A 24,188-nucleotide genomic window follows, 5' to 3' on the forward strand; every position below is an offset into this window, starting at 1 on the left:
ATCTATCCGAGAGTACGCCCGGTGCACATGTCAAAAGTATGAAAACTTCTGAACCCTTGACCTCCCAAACTGCAATGGGTCCGCCCCTCCCATAACATTCCATGAACCCCATCAACTCTTTCGCCGTAGCCGAAACCTTCAGGGGCCTAAGGCACGACCTGTCTAACCTAGGATTCAGAACCATTTCAAAAACTCCCCCCATAATCAGCCGATGAGTGCTCAGGTCCGGAGGGGCAGGTGCGATACTGCTGACTTCAAACGCCACCCTCTTATTGATCAGCACTGCCACCCCCCTCGTCTTCATATCCAACCCTAAGTGGAACATCTGCCCCACCCACCCCTTCCTCAGCCTCATCGGATCCCCCAGCTTCAGGTGTGGCTCCTGAAGAAACACAATGTCCACCGTCAAACTCTAAATGTGCAAAAACATGCGACCGTTTAACCAGCCCGTTCAGCCCCTGCTCATACCACGTAATCAACCGGGCTGGGGGGCTCCCTGCCTCCATTTCTTGTCAGTCAGCCATATCCCTTTACCCAGCTCCCCCAGGTCCATGCCCTGCTCTCCTCCAGACCCAAGATGTCTGCTGCCATTTGTCCTTAACCAACTGCCCCACACCAGCATTCCTGTCAGCATCTATTCCCACCGCTCTCGCACCCCCCCATAACCAAACAAAAAAATTAACCCATCTCCCCCTACACTCCCATTAACTAGCCAATCAGCTAGAATGGTGGCCCCCGCCTGGGGCCTCTGTCTACCCCCGTTCTCCAAATCCGCCCTTCACCCCTCACACACTTAACCCCAAACAAAAAAGAAAACACACCCCCCCCCTCTCCGCTCCAATTCTCATCAAATTCACAAATCCACCCATCCTGTGAACCCATATTCCTCACATTTACCATCTCCACAGTTCAATGTCCTCATACTCCTCCCAGTCCATGGCTCTCAAACTCACTCGCCTCCTCCGACGTATCAAAATAAAACTCCCAAATCTGATGCGTGACCCATGGACGAGCAGGATACAGCACCTCAAACCTCATCCCCTCCTTGTAGAGGGCAGCCTTGATCCGGTTGTAGCCAGCCAGCCGCTTGGCCAACTCCACATCCAGGTCCTGGTATATTCTCAGCTCCCTCCCCTCCCAGGTGCACTTCTTCGTCTGCCTCGCCCATCTCATGATTTTCTCCAAATGATGCAGCCTCACCACCATTGTGCTCAGCGGCTCCACCACCTTCGGCCTCTCCTCAGTTCCGAGTGCCCAATCCACCTCGAGGGGACGGTCAAAGACCCCCTCCCCCATCAGCTTTTCCAGCATATTTGCCACATATTTAGCGGCCTGCACTCCTTTGAACCGGCAATTCTGCCTCCTGAGGCGATTCTCGAGGACCTCCACCTTCTCCCTCAACCTCTAACAGCTATCCGCCACCAGCAACATCTCCGCATCTGTTGGCGAGGCCAACAGTTCCTTATGCTCCCCCATCAACCCCTCCATCTTCTGGAGTGCCAGGCCCTGCACCTTCAGCCTCTGCTCCACTCTCTCGATAGCCGCCCTAAGTGGCTCCCCCAATTTAGCCAGGTCCTCCGAGACCTCCTTCCTCTGCGGCTGGAACTTGGTTGTTCAAAAAGTTCACGAGCTGCTCTGCAGACCACGGGGCGGGCAACGATGCCCCAGCACCTTCCACTGTCTTTTTCTGTGTCGCACCTCGACATTTCTCGCGGTCAAGCTGCTGCCTCTTATTTGTTACACTGCTCGACTGTTAAGCCATAAACCAGCCCCACCAGAGGAGTATTGCAATTCTACAGTGCTTATGCACTACTTGTCAGCAAACCCCCTCTCAAATCAGGTGGGGGAGGACCAGAAAATTCCACCTCGAGAAGGAGCCACCAATTGAGCGACCACTCACTCCATGGCCACCACCGGAGGTCTCGAAGGAAACAGAGTTAATGCTAAGTTCATTACGACTCTTCTATGGATAATTGCCAAATCTAAACATCATAAAGTCAGCAGCAGGTGAGCTGAAGAACGTGGAGAAAGGATAATATCACAGGGTGGAGGTCGTTTGCTTAGTGATGAAGCAGGTATGGCGTTGGTATTTCATCTCCCGGTAAAATAGAACAGCAAAGTTGAAAACAGTCCGGTTCCATTTAGCTGGATGATTATGATGTTATGGAGTTGACGATTACAGTGTAGAATTTGTGGAATGGACCAACGGCAATGGTTTTAATATTTCCAGTACTTAGCTGGAGGAAATAGTTACTCATTCAACACTGGATATTAGACTAGCAGCGAGATGAATTGTCAGCAACCCACCTCCCAACCACAAATTAACCAGTCGGCGCAGGATTGCAGAGTTAAGGAATGGCGAGGCCACAGAGGTTGGAGCGGGAGGGTCTTCGCCACCTGTTTTCACTTCCAACCCCATCACATTAAATTCCAGCCAAGGAGTGCATTGCATGCATAGCAAATTCAATATATTGTACTTGCATGTTCCAATTTACATAAACAACTGAATATCTGGCAAAACAATCTAAAGAAAACAAAGTGCGTAACACTGACTGTTGTAATCCTCTTTCAGTTACGAAAAATCTAACAATCACCATTTTAAATTTTTGAACAGCTACTAATCAACAATCGCCAGAAAATAAAACAAGTATTCACAATACATTTATTGCATCCACTGAAGATTAGAATTTCCTGCATCAATATTTCTCAACATGGGTCAGATTCTCTCTTTGGTGCTTGGCATTTGAGGTCTCCTCTGTTTCTGAGATAGTAATTCTCAATTCCCTCCTAATTAACACCATTTACCTAGCTCTGCTCATGTGCAAGTCCAGTGCCCTGTACCTCTTTTGGGATATGTGTTTGTGGTATAACAGATTCCCTTACTGTCACTCTCTTGCATGCAACACAGAATCTGGAATTTTATACACTTGACAGCTTAACCCAAGTCAGGCCATCACTGTTATGACCTTGCCAAACCTAAAAAGTAGAGCAAAAAATAGTTGGGTCTATTTTCTGGCAAACAAATCAGTACAGATCAAACTCCTCTGTCCTCAATCCCACTCCTACCCATTTAACTGCAATAGGCTAGACATAACCTTCTGGCTTTAACACTACACCTGCCGATAATGGATATGCCTCATGTCTAGCTACTGCTTAGCATAGATGAGAATTTTCCTGAAAACTACCGGGTATAACCAGTATGTAATGGTCAGAATTTGGGTAGAAGTGAGACAGAAGGGAAGAGGGGAAAGAGAAGCTTGGAGGGGGATAAAAGTGGGTACATTATTAATGGAAAATTAGGCAAGGGAGGAAGGACAACCAGCATGAACTGATTGGAGAATAAAAGAAATACCAGGATTAGCTGAATGAGAAGAGTGCCCAACTAACAGAGAAGAGTGCCAGTATGAAGTAGCACAATATGGAGTTTGGAGGAACAAATATCTATGAAATAATCAGGATTTGGGTTAAATATATAAGTAAATTGTAGAGTATAAAAATATTTAAAATTAACCAAAATATATAATTTCCGTGTAAGCTCAAAATTTATGGAATCAGAATGTTTACAGCAGAGGAGGCTATTCGGTGCTGGCTCTCTGAAGGAGCAATTTACCTTGAGCCACATCCTGGTATTCTCCCCGTGGCACTTCACATTCTTTGACAGATAATTATCTAATTCCCTCTTAAATGCCTTGATTGAACCTGCCTTCACAACACCCTCAAACATGCATTCCAAATCCCAATCACATGCTGCATGAGAAAGCTATTTCTCATGTCTCCATTGCTTCTTTTGCCAATTACCATAAACTGTATCCTTTTGTTCTTCATCCTTCCACAAATGAGAACAGTTTCTCCCCATCTCCTTTGTCCAGACCACTCGGAGTTTTGTATCCCTCTATCAAATCTGCTCTCAATCTTCTCTTCTCCAACCTCCCCAATCTATCTAATTAGCTGAAATTCCTCGTCCCTGTAACCATTCTCTTGAATCTTTTTTGCTCCCTCTCTTATGCTTTCACATTTTTCCTAAAGTGTGGTGTCAGAACTAGACACAATACTCCAGCTGAGGCTGAACCAGTGTTTTATACAAGTTTAACATAGCCTGCCTCCTTGCTTTTGTACTCTATCTCTCCATTAATAAAGCCAACAATGCTGAATGCTTTGTTAACCGCTCTCTGAACCCATCCTGCCACCTTCAATAATTTAAGTACAAACATTCAGGTCTCCCTGCTCCTCCACCTTGCAAGCTTTATATGGTTTCTTTGCGTTCTTCCTACCAACGCAAATTATTCACACTGTTTGTATTAAATTTCATCTGCCACTTGTGTGCCCATTCCACCAACCTGTACATCCTTTTGAAGTTTGTACAAAGGCATTGTATTGTACAAGGTACAATAGACTCAAAACTTTAACTGTTTCTCTCTCCACATATGCTGCCAGACCTGTGTTTATCCAGCCTTTTCTGTTTTTAATTCAGGTTTCCAGCATCTGTGGTATTTTGCTTTAATTACTATCCTCCTCTGTTCATAATGTTTCCAAATTAAGGGCAGCACGGTGGCGCAGTAGTTAGCACTGCTGCCTCACAGCATCAGGGACCCGGGTTTGATTCTGGCCTTGGGTGACCGTGTGGAGTTTGCATGCTCTCCCGATGTCTGCGTGGGTTTCCCCCGGGTGCTCTGGTCTCTTTCCCCCACCCCCCCGCACAGACAGACAGACACACACACACACACACATTCCAAAGATATGCAGGTTAAGTGGATTGACCATGCTAAAATTGCTCCTTACTGCCCGAAGATGTGCAGGTTAGGTGGGATTGCGGGGATGGAGTGAGGCTGGGTGGAATGCTCTTTCGGAGGGTCGGTGCAAACTCGAATGGCCTCTTTCTGCACTGTAGGGATTCTATGAAGTTTTGCACCATCTGCTAATTTTGAAATTGTGTCCTGTACATCAAGGTCGAAGTCATTAATGTACAACAGGAAGAGCACGGTTCATAACGTCAACGCCAGGGTGCAGCACGGTGACACAGTGGTTAGCACTGCTGCCCCACAGTGCCGAGGACCCAGGTCCGAACCCTGCCCCAGGTCACTGTCTGTGTGGAGTTTGCACATTCTCTTTGTGTCTGCGTGGGTCTCACCCCCACAAACCAAAAAGATGCACAGGGCAGGTGAATTGGCCACTCTAAATTGCCCCTTAATTGGAAAAAAAATAATTGGGTACTCTAAATTATAAAATAACATCAACTCCTGGGAAATCCCCGACAAACCTTCCTCTTTCTCAAACATTTATATTAACCTTTTGAGGTTACAATTAACTCAATTTTTCTTCCAAAGAGAAGGAATAGAGTATATGGTAATATCGTAAGTGATAAAACATGTGTAATTACGTGGAGCAGATTTTCCTGTTAGTGTCCTGTAGCGTATTGGAAGGCTTGGACTGGTGCAGAGACAAAATATCGGGCAAGACAGATCACACGTCAATAATGAAACCTACCTCAAATTTGAACTGAGGGGAATGATGGAGGGGTTCTACAATTCATGGATGTTATTCATTATGCACTTTCGAGAATTGGATCACATCGAACATTAGGGGGGGGGGGGGGAGCTGGGAGGGTTTGGGGGAGAGGGGCTGTATGTGTTAATAGTGACTATGGGTGATTCCTGATTCCTTTTTGTCATTTGTTTATGTTATCATGCGGGCCAATGTCTGGGCTTTGGTGGGAGGATGGGATAGTTGTTATTGATATGGGGATTGACATTACATTCGGTACTGATTTTGTTTATTGTTGGGTGTAAATTTGGGAGAAAATGTGAAAAAGGAGAATAAAAATACTTTTTAAAAAAAGAATGAAACCTGTCCAATTTCTGTCCATTTAATGAAGAAAACTAGGGCAGACTCCAATGCACTGATTCTACCAACCCACCCCTATCCCTACATCCATCCCTGGTTGATTTCCCCAAGAGATTCAAGTACAGCAATCAGAAAACCTGGTCCATTGTTTCCACATCGCATAATCATTAATCAAGTTGCTCTTGAATACCAACCATTTTGGGGACCGTGTCAGTTTTTGCTACTTTTCTGGGTGTTTTTGTATAGAGAGTAGCAATGGAAGGGTGCTTTTCTGATTGGAGGGCTGTGACTGGTGGTGTTCCGCAGGGATCAGTGCTGGGACCTTTGCTGTTCGTAGTATATATAAATGATTTGGAGGAAAATGTAACTGGTCTGATTAGTAAGTTTGCAGACGACACAAAGGTTGGTGGAATTGCGGATAGCGATGAGGACTGTCAGAGGATACAGCAGGATTTAGATCGTTTGGAGACTTGGGCGGAGAGATGGCAGATGGAGTTTAATCTGGATAAATGTGAGGTAATGCATTTTGGAATGTTTAAAGCAGGTAGGGAATATACAGTGAATGGCAGATCCCTCAAGAGTATTGACAGTCAGAGAGATCTAGGTGTACAGGTCCACAGGTCACTGAAAGGGGCAACACAGGTGAAGAAGATAGTCAAGAAGGCATACTTGCCTTCATTGGCTGGGGCATTGAGTATAAGAATTGGCAAGTCATGTTGTAGCTGTATAGAACCTTAGTTAGGCCACACTTGGAGTATAGTGTTCAATTCTGGTCTCCACACTACCAGAAGGATGTGGAGGCTTTAGAGAAGGTGCAGAAGAGATTTACCAGGATGTTGCCTGGTATGGAGGGCATTAGCTATGAGGAGAGGTTGAATAAACCTGGTTTGTTCTCACTGGAACGAAGGAGGTTGAGGGGGCGACTTGATAGAGGTCTACAAGATTATGAGGGGCATAGACAGAGTGGATAGTCAGAGACTTCGTCCCAGGGTAGAGGGGTCAATTACTAGGGGGCATAGGTTTAAGGTGCGAGGGGCAAGGTTTAGAGATGTACGAGGTAAGTGTTTTACACAGAGGGTAGTGGGTGCCTGGAACTCGCTGCCGGAGGAGGTGGTTGAAGCAGGGACGATAGTGACATTTAAGGGGCATCTTGACAAATACATGAATAGGATGGGAATAGAGGCATACGGACCCAGGAACTGCAGAAGATTTTAGTTTAGAAGGGCAGCATGGTCGTCACAGGCTTGGAGGGCCGAAGGGCCTGTTCCTGTGCTGTACTTTTCTTTGTTCTTTTGTTTTTTCTGACATGTTCAGCCAGTTTTCTTAATACATCTTCTTCTCTCTGCATTTAAGTACTCGGACACGGTTTGGAGATGGAGCAATACAATGCTTCATTTAGAGATTTATGCAAATTTGTACAATCCAGTTAAGAACCAGTAACTTTCTGCTTAAGGTAGACAATGTTTGAAATCCCAGCCAGCTTTAAACAAAAATAAATGTTACTATACAAAGCCAAAAAAGTAAAACCATTTACAGTATCTACCTTAGAACCAACATGAGGTAAATATTGAAGAGGCGAACTATGGTCGAACACACTGCTGCTCATTAATCAGCAGATACAGCCAAGACTGATCACACAGACTTCTCAGCAACCTACCCAAACATCAGTGGCCATGATAAGTCTCAAAATCTCATTAAATCTCCGTCACCCTCACAAGGGATTTTAACTCAATCCTTTTGAAGATTTAGGTTCTGAATTTCCTCAAAGGCCACTCCTACTCAGGCTGCCTCAATGACTGCTCACCTCTTGATGGTTCAATCCATTCTCCAGTGACTGTATTCCACAGGATTCACAAAGCTGCATCCCCGTTTTTAATTACCAGCACAATTCTAACTCTTTCGCAAACCAGGAGCTTCATTAAGCTGGCATCACCCCAGGTTTCTTCAAACTCCAGTCCCCTGGCTACCTGGAGCTACAAATGCCTTCCAGAGCTTCTCTGAGCCCAAGCTGGCTTGCACGGAACCAGTGACCTTCTTACACTGTCTCAGTTCCCCAAGATGTCACTGAGCCCGAACTGCTTGAAGCCTGCCAACAGCTCCCAACTCTTTCCTGTGAATTTCAAAGCCTATGGAAATCCAAGCTGCAACTAACACCCCGTCTCCCTGGACGTTGAAAAGGCCTTCGACAGAGTCGAATGGAGGTACCTCATTGAGGTACTGGAGCGGTTTGGGATAGAGACGGAGTTTACAATGCCCCCAAGGCGAGCATTTGGACCAACACCACCAGCTGTGAATACAACTGCACAGAGGCACCAGGCAGGGATGCCAGCTGTCTCGCCCTGGTACTTGAACCCCTGACGATCGGGCTGCAAGATGCAAAAGGCTAGAAGGATATCCGAAGAGGAGGCAGAGAGCACAATGTCGCCCAGATGACCTGCTCCTCTACATTTCGGACCCGCGGAACAGCATGATGGAAATCATGAGGCTTCTGGAAGAGTTTGGGGCCTTCTCGGGCTACAAACTCAACTTGGGCAAGAGCGAGATGTTCCCAGTGAACCCAACAAGGGAGGGTCTACCATTCAAACTAGCCCAAAACAAATTCTGCTACCTGGGGATTCAGATAGCCCAAGACTGGACACAGATCCACAAATGGATTTGACCAGTCTGGCGGAGGATGTTAAAAAGGACCTACAGAGATGCGCTGCACTTCCACTTCCCCTAGTAGGGAGGATGCAGATGATCAAGGTGAAATGTACTGCCGAGGTTCCATCTTCCTGTTCAGATCCATAGATACATAGAAGATAGGAGGAGGCCTTTTGGCCCTTCGAGCCTGCTCCGCCATTCATCAAGAGTGGGGTTACTGGGTTATGGGGACAGGGTGGTGTGGGCTTGGGTAGGGTGCTCTTTCCAAGAGCCGGTGCAGACTCGATGGGCTGAATGGCCTCCTTCTGCACTGTAAATTCTATGATTCTCCTATGATTCTCTCCCCACAAATACACAAATAAATTGAAACCAGAGAACTGCCTTAAGCTCCACCCATCTCCATGACATGCAATTTTCCAGGGTTAACCAAATGGTTTTAAACAAATTTAGCTTTAACTCCCACATTACATTTCGCTGGACTGTAATTCTTTACAAGCAGAGTAGACATTACAGTCTCCCTTTCTCCAGCCCTCCAGCAAAGTGAGCCCATCTGGTGTTTTATGGATCCATCTCTTCTAGTCTGACTCTTAAGCAAAAATAGGTAACCTTTTACACTACTCTTTCTCTGAGGTGTTCTGGCATTTTCTAAAGCCCAGCGTTTTAGTTACCTTCACAACAATAATTCTCCCAGAATAAAACATTACCTCTAAAATATTAACATGAAACAGTGTAGCCATCTGGGATGGCCACTTACAACTAGGGACAGAGAAACTCGCAAAGCCTAGCGGGTAAAATGGACGAGGCAAGACTCAGAGCCTGAAATGTATATTTGCAAGCAAGTCCAGAAGCTATCGAAACTCCGTCCAATTAGCATTTTAATGGGGCCGATTAGCATTTGATGGCCCATCTTCACCAAAACAAAGGACTGATACTCGAGCGACTGGTACAGTCCCAGACATTTCGGCCCCACTCCCTGTTCAGGGGAAGCGTAAACAACGGGGTCAGTGGCCACTTGGGACACGCCCAGCCATCCAGACCCCCACCCACTTATTGGTTAGGAATCGAACAGAGTGATCAGGAATCACCCAATTATTTGGGTCCAAACTAAAGGGCCGCCCGAAAGAGCACAAAACCCCCAAGTATAAGAAGAGAGTCCGCCACATGTTCGTCCTCTCTTGGACCTGGCACCCCGGCCACGACCATTTCCAATTGCAGCAACACCAGAAGCAAGTCCAAGTTCAACGCTCGCTACCAGACGGATGAGCCTAGCTGAGCAGCAGTTACTTCTCCAGACTCGATAGATCCAGAATCGGACAGCGGCCACTGTTCCTCTGACCTAAGCCGGGTGCCTGAAGTTAAGTACAGGTTGTCTTAGTCGATAGGTGTAGTTAACTAGTAGTGTTTATGTTGCATGACTAATTGTGTGTAAATAAAGTACCCTTGACCTTGAACAAACTAACTGGTGTTTGGCTCTTTGATCGATAGCCGGTTGAACCTTGTGGTGGTATCATTTGATACTTGGCGACTCTGTGCATTAGAACATAGATACTAAAAGAAAGGAGGACAAACGCACTGATTGCCATAATTGGACAGAGCCACAGGAAAAGGGAAAAGAAAAGGCAACACCAATAATTAGATATTTGTCACAAAGAGAATTGTCATTAAAGCTGCAATGAACTTTAATAATAGATTCATAGAAAGTTTCTGGAACATATTTCCAAGTAAACAGGATTCTCATCTGTTTAGTACCCCACTGGTAAATCCAAATTAAAGTGTCCAAAATTTCTGGATCTTATTAAATCAGGATTTCTAGGATGATAGCCAAAAATAACTTGTTTTTCATTGCAATAACATGGAGTTAGAATCATATGGTTAATTAACATGATGGAAAGTAAAGCACAGGCTGAACTCAACTTTGCAATATATTTTGATGAAATTAGCTTTGCTTTTGAAGTGAGGGTCAACTGGTTAAACAAGTTCCATTTTTGCACTTTAGCACACAAAAAAGGACCAATTAAATTGACCAAACAAATGTTCACTCACTTTAGTGATGAGTCAGTAAATGAGATTAGGTACAATATTAAATTGCTTTTGACCTTGTCACAATATCCTGCCTGCCCTCACTGAGTACTACATTTATCAACATTTATCAAATACAATTATTTTTCACTACAAATTTTCATAAACCTTTCTTGGAGCACAAGCACGTTTTAGTGTAAACAACTGCATTTTTAAAAAAACTGACAATTTCTACTCTGATTAAAATTCTGCTACTGTTCATACAAGCAGATAATTTTCTCCACAAAATTGAAGTGGGTGGTATACCTGAAATCGAACGGAAACAACAGCTCCGCATATCTCCTCTCCAACCATGAACTGCTCACCCAGCATTGCCAAAATCAGATTCTCCCAGCAACGTGATGCTAGTCCTTTCCGCAAACGGATAATCCATTTTCCACCATTCTTATTAGCTTCATCCTGGAAAAGATATGGAAAAAAACTTAATCAAAGGTTAATTTAATGTTCATGCATTTATTTTATCCCTCTTCCACAAAATCTGCTAACTGGGAAGGGATCTGTTGGCTACCGTGACTTCAATAGTCTAAACAGTCACGTCGCAGGAGATTCATTGCAATGAATTGAGTAACATTTCAGCAATGTCCTCATTGATTCCTCAACCTTTCTCACGTCATACTCAAACCAACAATGCCTTTTTCCATTGTTTCAATTGTCACCCAACTTTGTCCTAACTTCACTTTTATAAAGACCAAGTTCATGGTTCATAATATTGTCATGGTAATTTTTAATTCTGGGAAGATTAAGGTTCAGTGCGGAAAATGGGATAAATGCAAATAAAGCAGTTTGAAGACTATTACACTCAAAGGTTGGGGCCATATCGTCTCAAGGCATTAACAGCTAGAAAGGCAAGATCATAAAACTGTATAATTGGAGACGAGGGGTTCCACACAGCTTGCAAACAAATGTAGCCCAGAGAGTTGTTTTGCTTCGTGAGTTAATACTACAATCAATTTAAAAGTATTCAGTGAGCCCTGGAAGGAAATGTCATCATGAGTTGGATGGAGCTGAAGAATGTTCACGGGTTTCAATTTATTTGTGTCTTTGCTGGGGGAGTGCAATTGCTGTAGCAAGAAAAAAGACCATACTGAAAAGATGCTGAAGTGTTTGCTCTTGGTTGGTTCTGAGGTCAGGAGAGGTCCCATGAGCCACTTGACAGCTCTGTGCACTTAAAAAGCAGATGTCCTGGGGAGCTGAGAATGTGGCAAGTGGTCACTGGCTGTGTGCTGGAAAGGGTTGGGGCTCAAAGGCAGCACTGGGATCCATCTATAGCTTGGCGTAGCTGGGGAGATTGGAGCTTAGTGAAATCCAGGAGCACTGGTTGCCCAGTGAAGTTAGCCGGCTATTGGAGAGTTGAAATTGTGTCATTAAATGCAAGCTGCGGACATCCGGTGGCGTTTGCGAGCAGGTCGGCTGCATCGAGAGGAGCTCCCACCGGTGGCCACTATTTGCAGCGCTTTCGGGGGTTTCCCCGATTCTTCGCTCCCGCACCCCCCCCCCCCCCCCCCCCCCCCCCCCCCCCCCCGGCCACCGATTATTGTCGGTCTTTGGGGCCGTCCCGGGCATCAAGCGAGGCCGGTTTGAAAACAGGCGAGGAACCCCGCGCGGGTGTCGGGCGGCTGGTGCTGAGGCGTCAGGCCCAGCGCGCGCAGAGGTCGGAGCAGCGGGGGCGGAGCCAAACGGAGGTCGAGTCGGCAGGCCCGAAGCCAGGGCGCGATGTCGGTGAACAGGGTGTCCCACATTGGGTGGCTCCCGCCTAGAATGCTGTAAGAAGACTGAAATCCGGTCATTGGGAAATTCTGGAGGAATACAAAGAAGAGAAAGAAGTTTTAAAGAAACTTGGTGAAAGTTTTTTTTCTTTTTTTGAAGGAAGAATTTTTTGTTTTTCTATTAAAAAAAGATTGAAGAAGGAAAGGGTGAAAAAAAAGGAAAAATAATAAGTCGCTACAGGATGCGAAAAGCAGCGTCGAAGAAGGGAGGAAACACGGGCTCGCCGTTGAATGAGGGGACCAGCAAAAGTGCTGACAAGATGGCACATGCCGGAGGCCGCATGGTGGGGCCGTACTACTTAAGGTGGAGAAGATGACCGAGGTGATGGCGATGGAGCTGGTAAAACAGTTTGCTAGACACATGGAGGCTTTGAGGAAGATGGCGGTCGCATTGAAGTAATTGGTGGAGGAGGAAATCGCCCCGGTGAGGGTAGCTGTGGCAAAGACATCGGCCCAAGTGAGAGAGCAGGGCGAGAAGATGAAGGAAGTGGAGGAGGCTGTGTCGCAGCACAGCGACCAGTTCACCTCGATGGGGGACGAGCTGCGGAGGGTGGTGGAGGTCAACAGAGGACTCCAAGCAAAGCTCGAGGACTTGGAGAACCGCTCGAGGCAGCACAATCTGAGAATTGTGGGCTTTCCTGAAGGGACAGAGGGCCCAAGGCCAACAGAGTACTTCGCTAAGAAGTTGGCGGAGTTGATGGGGGAGGGTGAGAACCCCTCCCAGTACGAGCTGGACCGAGCACCTCGGTCATTAAGGCCGAAGCCCAAAGTGAATGAGCCGCCAAGAGCAGTAATTATCTGCTTCCATAAGTGCTGCATGAAGGAGAAGGTGTTAAGCTGGGCGAAGCAGGAGCGCGAGGTGCAGGGGGATGGTGCTGGAGTTCGGATCTACCAGGACTTGACGGTGGTGTTGGAAAAAAGACGAGCGGCGTTCGGGCAAATGAAGGTGGCACTGTACAAAAAGGGGGTACGATTTGGTATGGTGAACCCGGCGAAGCGGAGGGTGACGTATGATGCCAAAGACTTTTATTTCGAGACAGCGGAGACGGCTGAGGCGTTCATGAGGGCAGAAGGCTTGGGACAGATGTGAGGAGCGGAGCTGGAAGAGATACTGTGGACTGTGATTGGGGAGCTGGAAAATGTATAAATGCTATAACTTTCTTTTTACTGACGTGTATTGTAATTTACTTCTCTTCACATTGTTACAGAGTTCAAGTTATTGGTTGGGTTGATTGGCGTTCTGTGTTGCGACGGTTATATCTTATTTTAGTGAATTGTATGGGTTGGATTGTTGTTTTTGTTTTTTCTTTCTCTGGGACTGGGTGGGAGGAGATGGTATACCTTGGCGGGGGGAGCCACCAGCGCTAGCTAACTAAAGTTGGCTAGTGAACGGGGGTGAGGTGAGAGGAGGGATGCGGACATTGGAGCCTGGTTAGCAGCTTTCGATGGGCGTACAAGGCGAGCGAGGTGGGGGGGAAGGGATTGATGCTGGGAGATGTTTTTTCGAGAGGAAATGTGGGGGGGGGGGGGGGGTTTGGGGAGGGGGGAGAAGGGGTTCGATGTTAATAATGGATAGGGGCGGGTCAGGCTCATGGGACAGGGCCCAGTGGTATGATGATGGTGGATAAGAAGGGTGGGGGGGTTGGGGAGTAAGAGACCCCCAGTTAGGATAGTCACATGGAACGTGAGGGAGTTAGGAGGTCCGGTCAAGAGGTCAAGGGTGCTTGCGCATCTTAAAAGTTTGAAAGTCGATGTAGCAATGCTGCAGGAGACTCACCTGAGGGTGAAGGACCAGGTGAGACTTAAAAAGGACTGGGTTAGTCAGGTGTTTCACTCTGGGTTTAACGGAAGTGCTCGAGTGGTAGCGGTAATGGTCAGCAAAAGAGTACGCTTCCAAGTGGAGAAGGTGGTGGCAGGTCAGGGGAGTAGATATGTGATTGTGACAGGGGCGCTGGAGGGGAGATTAGTGGCGCTGTTAAGTGTCTACGGTCCCAATTGGGACGATGTGGGATTCGCAAAGAAGGTGTTTGGGGCCATCCCCGACTTGGACACACACGAACTGATAGTGGGGGGGGAGAGACTGTAACTTGGCACAGGAGCCATGGTTGGGCAGGTCACGGCCACGCTCGTTGGTCCCATCAGGGGGGGGCGAAGGCATTGGCTGGGCTAATGGTGGAAATGGGAGAGGTGGGCCCTTGGAGGTTTCTGCATCCGAGGGAACGGGAGTACTCGTTTTTCTCAGCAGTCCATAAGGTATACTCGCGGATTGACTTTTTCGTGGTGGGGAAGGCTTTGCTGGCTGGGGTTAAGGGGTCGGAATACTCTGCAATTGCAGTGCCAGATCATGCTCCTCGTTGGGTGGATATGGTACTGGAGAAGGGGGTAGCGCAGAGGCCGGGGTGGAAATTAGATGTGGGACTTTTGGGGGACCAAGGGTTCGGTGACAAAATTGAAACGGTAATTAAGGAATATGTAGGCTTCAACTGCACGGGTGAGGTGTCGAAGGCAGTTGTCTGGGAGGCTCTAAAGGCGGTGGTGAGGGGTGAGGTCATTTTGTTTAAAGCCAGGGTGGACAATGAGGAGAGCTTGGAGCGGCAGAGGGTAATAGATAAGATGTTGGAGGTAGATAGAAGTTATGCAGAAGATGGGGACCCAGCGAAGCTGGAAAAGAGGAAGGAACTACAGGCGAGCTTTGACCGACTATCTACCAGGAAGGTGGTGCGCCAACTAAGACGAGCAAGGGGTGCAGTTTACAAACATGGAGATATGTTAGCAGGTCAGCTCCGGAGGGAGGCAGCGGTAAGGGGAAATTGTTCAGGTGAGGGATAGGGCAGGGAAGTTGGTGGTGGCTCTGGATCTGATTAACAAGATTTTTGAGGAATTTTATGAGAGGTTGTACAAGTCAGAGCCTCCTGGGGGAGACCGTGAGATGCAGGAATTTCTAGATGGGTTGGAGTACCCAAGGTTAGGGGAGGGAGAACAGGGCTACATTAGAAGGAGCGATAGTGGAGCAGGAGATCAAGGATGCGATTGGGAGGATGCAGTCGGGGAGGTGGCAGGGCCGGATGGGTTTCCGATGGAATATTATAAAAAATTGAAGGATAAGCTGGCACCCCTGATGGTGGGGATGTTTGAAGAGGCGATGAGGGAAGGGGGTGTTGCTGCAAACTTTGGGGTAGGCATCGATTTCCCTGTTGCTAACAAAAGATAAGGATCCGACAGAGTGTGGGTCGTATAGGCCAGTGTTCTTCAAAGTCGGGGGCGCGACCCGCGGGTGGGTGTCCGGGGGGGTCGTGGAGCCGTTGTCCGCGGCGCTCCCGTTTGCGCAAATGCCCGCACAGCAGCCGGCTTTTCATAACGCCGCATGCAAGCGGCAGCGAACATGTTAAAAAAAAAATTTGCCCACATTGTGCATGTGCGCCGATAATCGGGCACGCATGTGCAAAGCGGCCGCTATTTTTTTTAACGGTTGCAGCTTTTTGTTTTACAAGTTCTGTAGTGATTTTTATGCATTTATTCATTTATTTTATTCATTTAATTTTTATTTTTTTTCGTTTATTCTATTCATTTTATTTTTTTTACAAGTTCGGAGGGGTTTTATTCATTTTTTCCATTTATTTTACTCATTTAATTTTTTACAAGTTCGGGGGGGGGGGGGTTTATTTGATAAAATTTTGAAGGAAAAAAATTCAGAACTTTGGACAGATGGAGACTCCATACTTTCCGACACCAGAAGGCTTCACCTTCATCCAACAGGTTCCATTGGAGGAGCGTGTACGAGGGCCAAAGGGACCCAAAACCATTTCCTCCATTATTGTCAGCAGCAAACAAAGCAAGAGAAAATGGTGGGTCGCCAGGTCGGCCGGCGTGGGTCGCGAAGGTCGGCCGGCGTGGGTCACGAAGGTCGGCCGGCGTGGGTCACGAAGGTCGGCCGGCGTGGGTCACGAAGGTCGGCCGGCGTGGGTCACGAAGGTTGGCCGGTTAGTAAAAATGGGTACCCGGAAAAAAAGTTTGAAGAACATTGGTATAGGCCCATATCACTTCTGAATGTGGACGCAAAAGTATTGGTGAAGGTACTGGCGGGTAGGCTGGAGGCGTGCCTCCCGAAGGTGATAGGTGAAGATCAGGCGAGGTTCATGAGAGGGAGTGTTGCATTTTCTTCTTTTACTCTTTTACTCTGTCCTTTCTGTGGCTCTGTTCCAATTATGGCAATCAGTGAGTTTGCCCTTCTTTCTATGTTATCTATATTCTAATGCTTAGAGTCGCTAGGTATCAAATGATACCACCACAAGGTTCAACCGGCTATCGATCAAAGAGCCAAACACCAGTTAGTTAGTTCAAGGTCAAGGGTACTTTACTTACACACAATTAGTCATGCAACATAAACACTACTAGTTAACCACACCTATCGGCTAAGACAACCTGTACTTAACTTCGGGCACCCGGCTTAGGTCAGAGAAATAGTGGCCGCTGTTCGATTCTGGATCTATCGGGTTCGAAGGAGTAACTGCTGCTCAGCTAGGCTCATCCGTCTGGTAGCGAGCGTTGAACTTGGACTTGCTTCTGGTGTTACTGCAATTGGAGATGGCCGTGACCGGGCTACCAGGTCCAAGAGAGGATGAACATGTGGCGAACTCTTCTTCTTATACATGGGGGTTTTCGCACACTTTTGGGCGGTCCTTCAGTTTGGGCCCCACTAATTAGGTGATCCCTGATCACTCTGTTCGATTCCTAACCAATAAGTGGGTAGGGATCTGGATGGTTGGGCGCGTCCCAAGTGGTCACTGACCCCGTTGTTTACGCTTCCCTTGAACAGGGAGTGGCGCCGAAATGTCTGGGACTGTACCGGTCGCTCGAGTACCAGTCCCTTGTTTTGGTGAAGATGGGCCATCAAAGCATAATCGGCCCCATTAAAATGCTAATTGGTCGGAGTTTCGATACCGTCTGTACTTCTTGCTTGCAAATATGCATTTCAGGCTCTGAGCCTGCCTGAGTCTTGACTTGTCAATTTTACCCACTAGGCTTTGCTAGTTTCTCTGTACCTAGTTGTAAGTGGCCATCCCAGATGGCTACACTCCGTTCTCTTGATCCTCAACACGAAGCGTGAAGGATCACAATACTGGGTCTTCTTTGTTCTCTGAAATGCCAGGTACCCTCAACCAAGGACAGGTTCTACCCTACTCTGTCCTATGGGTCAAAACATTTACCCAAATTTCCCTAACACAACACATATCTAAAAATTCCTAAGGGGCCATTTAACATTCAATAAAAAAGGGGAACCTCTAACGGTCTCTGGCTAGACTACACTCATGCTGCTATTTAACAATCAAAGAACTTATCTTACAATACAAAAATCCAATAGCAGCATCACATTTCTTCTGATCACTGACATTCATACACAGAAAAATAAGCTTTATTAACGAAACAAATGCGGAATTTATTAAAGAGAAAGGTTCAGAAAGAGTGTGGGGTTTGCTGGAGTCCGAGGAAAGGGGCTCTAAAGGTGTATACTGGAGGGCGGGAGGCTCACCTTCTCCATTTCCGCAATCCAATTGTCTGGATGACACTGCACAATATGGCTATCACAAGTAAGGCTTCCACCATGTGGGACAGGGAATACCACTTAACAAGATTCTCACACCACATGGGGGTATCGGTGGCTGGGGCTATGTGTGGTGTAGTGTCCGGGCTGGGGGTGTTGTGCTGGGTAGTTGTGTTCGGGGCTTGTGTGGTGATGGAGGTGGAGGTAGGTAACGCACGCAACTGTACTGTTCCAGCGACGATCATGACGTAGATCATCAGTGTGAGCGCTCTCGCAGCCTGTGTTTGATGGGCTGAGTGGGCGGACAATTTCTCCATCCTCTGCGAACTTGTTTTTCCAACCAAGTGATTCTGACATGTAAATAGTATGTGGAGGATAGCAACCGAAGTGTTGCCGGAAAGGGCAAAAGTTGTGGCAAAGTGTATTCTTTAAACCACAGGAAAGAAAAAGAACAGCAAAAGAGTTTCAAAAACAATTCTCTGAATGGGGTGGTGCGTATGATCCGCGGCAGGGCAAGAATGGGTGGAATCCCCGGGTAGGGCGGTGACCAGTGCCATTACTCCGCTACCCGAGCTTGGCTGACCAAATGTATAGGGGGTCCTCAGGCAGAGCGGGGATAAGTGCCGTTACTCCACTGCCTGAGTGACCTTCCAAGAGCGGTAAGAATTTGTAAATATATGGGCTCCAACTAACTTGTTTCTTTAACTGCCATGTGGCGTCAGAATAGTTATGACTGTATCAAGACAGTGTCCATGCGGCTGACACACAAAATCGTACAAGAGAGAACGTACAACATTTAAAAACAAACTAAACATAAAAGCGGGCAGGTTCCATCAGAGTATAAGACACCGTAAATCTCAATCGATTCCTGACTCTCACCATCTGGGCACCTCAAGCTTCCATTCCGAAAAGGGTTTCAAAGGGGTTACCATGGTGGGAGTCAGACTCGGAGTTGTCACCATCTCCCGGATGCCAAACTTGTTCATGGAGTTTGCGTGCTAATGAGGCGTGTGCCGATGTGGGGTCCATTTCATCATTCCTCGTCAGATGACAGGAATTATCACGGTGCCAGTGTTTCATGTTCCGTAGGACGGTCGCAAGGGGGCTGTCGCTATCGTCGGGTGGTGGGTCGGGTTCCGGTGTGGCCAAATAAATCGTCTCAAAGAGGCTGAGCATATCCTGGTCGGGGTCTCTGGGGCCGTAGTGACTAGGGCCTGGTCTGTGTGTCCATTGTTCGGTGTTCTCAGGGGCTTCAGTTGTGCTGTCGCTAGCAGCCGAATCAAGCGTCAGGGTGAAATTTGATTTTGGGGGCAGGGTCAAGGTCGTGTCTGTGGACGTGCTGGGGGAGGTTGTCATTGGGTTGTCATTGGGCGGGTCCTCATTGTCTGCCATCGCCAATGAGAGGTGGTGCGAGTGGCTGCCCTGCGTTCCATAAACCTTAAGCTGGTTTACATGGAACCATCTGATTTTCCGTTCGGATACGTAATTTTATAAAGTGAGGGGCTTACTTTGTCCGAGATTGAATAGGGTCCTGCAAATTTAAGGGAGAGGAATGACCTGGGGTTGTACAAGGTGATCATTACTTGCTGTCCGACTGTATACTCCGTCGGGTGTACTGTCTTATCAAAGCAGGCCTTACTCTGCTTTTGTTTAGCGCCTAGTCGAACAACTGCAGCGAGCTGTGCTGCTTTAATATTTTCTACCATGTGCTGGACTGCTTTCTCATGGGTCAGGGCGGTGACTGCGGGGCTGGCCAAATCAATCCAAATAAGTATTCGGTATCCTTCATGGGTCGTCCGGTCATGAAGTAATGGGGAGTATGTCCTGTTGAACTCGACACTGTGTTCCTAATAAACATCAGTGTGAATGGGAGCACTGTGTCCCATGTCGTATTATGCTGCTGCACCATTTTTCTAAGTGTGGCCTTTAGTGTTCGATTCATGCGTTCCACAATGCTGCTGGACTGCGGGTGATAGGCAATGTGGAACTTTTGCTTAATACCAAAAATTGTCATAACATTTTTCATAACCCTGCCTGTAAAGTGGGAACCTTGGTCCGACTCAATACTACGGGGGAGTCCCTATCTCGGAAAAATTTCCTCGGTTAAGATCTTTGCCGTGGCCTTGGCTGTATTTGTCCTTGAGCGGAAAGCTTCGACCCATTTCGTAAATGTGTCGATTACTACCAACACATACTTGTATCCATTTCTGCAGGGGGGGGGGGACCAATATAATCTAATTGAAGGTTTGTCCAATGGCCATTTACACGGCGGGTATGGCGTAGCTGGGTTTTTTTCACATACCTATCAGGGTTGTTTTGTGCACAAATCAAGTAGTTTGCAACGTCATGAGATACGTCGGTTTTCAAATCAGGCCACCAGCAGAAGAGTCTGAGGTGGGCAAGGGTGGATTCAATCCTTTGGTGTCCATGTCCGTCATGGAACTTACAAATTAACTCAATCCTGTCCTGGGTGGGGACTACATACATGCCGTCTTTTAAAACAATTCCCTCATGGATCGTTAAGGAATTTTTAAACTTTTCGTAGCTGCCTTTCGCCGTCTGAAGGATATGTTGGAGCAGTGGGGCTGAGGGTAGAGGTTTTCTGTCGGCGGAAATAAATCCTCTAGATTCCCACAGGGGTAGGAATTCTGTTAGGCTGTTGCAGACGTACAAACTGTCTGAATATATGTCGGGAACGAATCGGGGTGCTGGACAATGTAAGCGATGGCTGCCTGCGAACCTAAGTGTCCAGGCAACTTTAAAGCAATTTCTTCTAAAGCACGTCCCTGCGTGTCCTCTACATAAATACCACATGCTGGTATTCTTTTTCCATCAAGGACTGTGGAGGAGCCATCTACATAAATCTTCAATGCTTTGTCTGTGGCTGGGTCGTCTGTGGTCGGATGCCTGTCTTTTTTGGTACTGACTTGGGAACAAAGGGGCCTGTGCTGTGCTTGGGGGCTATGATTTCGCACTCATGTGGGGTTCCTGCATAGTGCAAATTATCAGCCTGAAATGTGTGCGTTTTTGTCCGTTTTACAGTAATGTCGCGTCCTTGTAGGAGTAGGGTCCATCGCGCTGCTCGAATTTGGCTTACTGTGCCGTCTTTTAGTCTGCCGTCCAATAAAAGCTGCGTCGGAGTGTGCTCGGTCAAAATGGTCACTGGGTTGAGACCGGTTATATACGAGAAGTAGTGGGCCGGTGCCTTTCGCAGGCTGAAAATACCTGTTCCACTGGATCTGGAGAGGCTGTTTAGCACAGGGCTAAATCGCTGGCTTTGAAAGCAGACCGAGGCAGGCCAGCAGCACGGTTCAATTCCCGTAACAGCCTCCCCGAACAGGCGCCGGAATGTGGCGACTAGGGGCTTTTCACAGTAACTTCATTTGAAGCCTACTTGTGACAATAAGCGATTTTCATTTCATTTCATTTTATCTAAGACCCGCGAGGCATAGGCTACGGATCCTAGACGATCGTGCCTTTCCTGCAGGAGTACGGCCGAAAGGGTTTGGTCGGTGGTCGCTACCTCTATCGTGTATGGGGAGTGTGGATCTGGGGCTTGCACAGCGGGGCTGTGCTCAGGGCGTGTTTCAATGCATCCATGGCATTCGTGTGCTGTGGAAGCCATTTCGATGGGGCCTGTTTCTTTAGGAGCTCGGAAGGTGGGGCTGCTTTTGTGGCGAATCCGTCTATGTAGTTTCTACAATATCCAACCAGTCCTAAAAATGACCGGAGTGCTGTAACGTTTTGGGGCAAGGGCAATTTGACAATGGAATCTAAGCGTTTGTGTTCTATCGCACACTTCCCATGTGTGATGACCGTACCTAAATATGTGACTTTGTCCTGGAGGATTTGGGATTTCTTGGGGTTAATTTTGCATCCGATTGTTGTGAGTAGTTCTAATAATTCTGAAAGAAGCGAAATGTGCTCCTCCTTGGTGTCAGTCTGTAGGAGCAAGTCGTCCACATACTGAACAAGGCATTCAGGGCAGAAAAATTTAGATAAGCCATTTGCCAAGTGTCTGTGAAAGATTGAGGGGGAGTTCTGGAAGCCTTGTGGAAGACACGTCGACGTGTACTGCTGTCCCTGGAAAGTGAACGCAAATTTATACTGGCATGCTTTGTCCAGTGGTATGGACCAAAAGCCATTGCTGATGTCCAGTACCGTAAAAAATTTTGACTGAAGTCCCTGTCTTAACATGGTCTCGGGACTCGTGGCAACGGTGGGGGCTGCTAGGGGAGTCACTTTATTCAACTCTCTGTAGTCGATTGTCAGTCGCCATGAACCATCAGGTTTTCTTACTGGCCAAATCGGGGCATTGTTCGTCGATGCTACTGGTCAAATCTCTCCTTGATTCAATAAACTTTGCATTACCTTGGCTATCTCTCCCTCGGCTTGCTGGGGGAAGCCGTGCTGTTTCTAGCGTTTAGGATTGGGACCTGTAATGTTTACTATTCCTGGGATTTTGCCGCAGTCGTGCTTGTGCTGGGCAAACGCTGCTTTATGTCTTTTCAATACCTCTCTAACCGCTTTGTCTGAATGGTTTATGGATCAAACCAGTACTCTCCTACTGAGCTGATTCTATGGGCATAATCTCCTACTGTGAGCGTGGCGGGGGCTCGCGCTGCTCTAGCCATTTTCCATATACATCGGTTGACTGGGTCGAATGAAAGGTTGTGTGTACTAATGAAATCTATGTCTAGGATGTGTTCTGCTGCCTGGGGTAAATCTACGAAAACGACCGAATGTATTGTTTGAATATTGCCAATCTGTACGTCCACAGGGGCTGTGATGTGTCCCTGCTGGAGGTGACCTGTAAAGCCACTAAGGGTAATGGTGTCCGTAGTGGGCCATATCTCTTTCTGGTACATGATGGAGGAGTTTAACCTGGTTCGGGACCCTCCTGTGTCCCAAAGGAACTCTACGGGGTGTCCCCGGACTGTGCCTGCAGCTACCGGTCTTCCGGACTTATCCCAAAGGGTATCGCAGATCCAGGTTGGAGAGCCGAACACCGTCAATCGGTGCCATTCATGGCCGAATTATCTGCTCGAGCGCTAACACTGTGGATAGGTCTGGCATTGTTTCGGCGGGGGGGGGGGGTGCTGATTCCTTTGCTGCTTCGAGGGGGCTTGACATTCTCTTGCGTAATGTCCTTTCAGGCCACAATTATAACATTCCTGTGTCTTGGGGTGCTGCGCTGTACCTCTGCCTTCATATACCCATGGGGGTCTTGGTGTGCCCTTACTGGATTCATTGTGGCATCTACTCTCTCCTGCTCTGTCTTTCTATGTACGGACTGTTCCCAAGCTCTCGATAAGAGTTTCAGAACCCAAACTTAATTGTGTGCTGGGTCTGAGGGGTCGTAACTGGCACATGCCTTCTGTGCTGCCTCTGTGGCATGGGATACCAGCGTACGGGTCCATTTGGCCGTATCGTCTGCTGATAACCGGGCGCGGGCTAACTCACCAAATACCGCAGTAAAATGGATCCAAAGGCGTCCAGCGAATGCTGTTGGATGCTCTCCCTTTTTCTGTCAGCACCGGTTGAGTCCTTCTACCAGATCTCCTCTATTATAGCCAATGGCGTCTAAAATGGCTGTTTTCATCTCTTGGAGGCTACCTCCTCCTACATTTTGTGGGTCAGGAAGGGCTGAACTAACTGACGGGTCTAGGCTCATCACTATGAGCTTTACCTCTTCCTGTTCGTCTAAACCGTACGAGGGTCTGTTGCTTTACTAGTTCGAAAAAGTGGTGTGGGTCTGAAGTGGGGTGGAAAGTCTCTATCTTCTCGCGGGCATCTCTTAACTGGGTGATGGTTAATGGGGTGGTGTACACAAAATCGGGTTGGTCTTCCATGGTGACCCTGCGCTGCGTGGTGTTGAGGTTCATTGGGTTGGGTGTTGCCTGTGCAGTCGGTGGTGAGGGTGCTTTTCTTTTCGGGGCCTGGGGGGCTCTATTTTGATTCTCGGTCTCACTTACGTACCGTTGGGCCGTTTCACTGAGTTCCTGCCAATCGGGGCCGTCTTCCTGATCTAGCTGTGAGTCAAAGGTGTCTCTAAACCCATTTTGAACAGATAGCAGGGATTGCAACTTTGCAATTTGCTGCCTGCACTTGTCATGATCCACCAAACTCTTCCTCTGTTCCGTGGTGGAACTGTGGAGTACTCGGATGGCTGCCTTCAAATCATCGCACTGTTTCCTTAACTGTTGTACCTGGTTCTCTGTTTCTTCTCTTACACCAGTTAGTTAGTTCAAGGGTTCTTTATTTACACACAATTAGTCATGCAACATAAACACTACTAGTTAACTACACCTATCGAC

The 24,188-nt window shown here is 47.5% G+C and overlaps 1 protein-coding gene across 2 annotated transcripts in view; it reads right to left on the minus strand.

Moving 5' to 3' along the window:
- eif4e2 (eukaryotic translation initiation factor 4E family member 2) overlaps positions 1–24,188 on the minus strand; it is a 126,842-nt gene that overhangs the window by 70,760 nt on the left and 31,894 nt on the right. For both annotated transcript variants that reach the window (XM_072474187.1, XM_072474186.1), the window contains exon 5: positions 10,810–10,962. In XM_072474187.1, coding sequence (XP_072330288.1) covers positions 10,810–10,962 — 153 coding nt within the window. The remainder of the gene's footprint in view (positions 1–10,809; positions 10,963–24,188) is intronic.

Source organism: Scyliorhinus torazame, chromosome 14 (genome assembly GCF_047496885.1).
Source record: "Scyliorhinus torazame isolate Kashiwa2021f chromosome 14, sScyTor2.1, whole genome shotgun sequence".
Classification (NCBI taxonomy): Eukaryota; Metazoa; Chordata; class Chondrichthyes; order Carcharhiniformes; family Scyliorhinidae; genus Scyliorhinus; species Scyliorhinus torazame.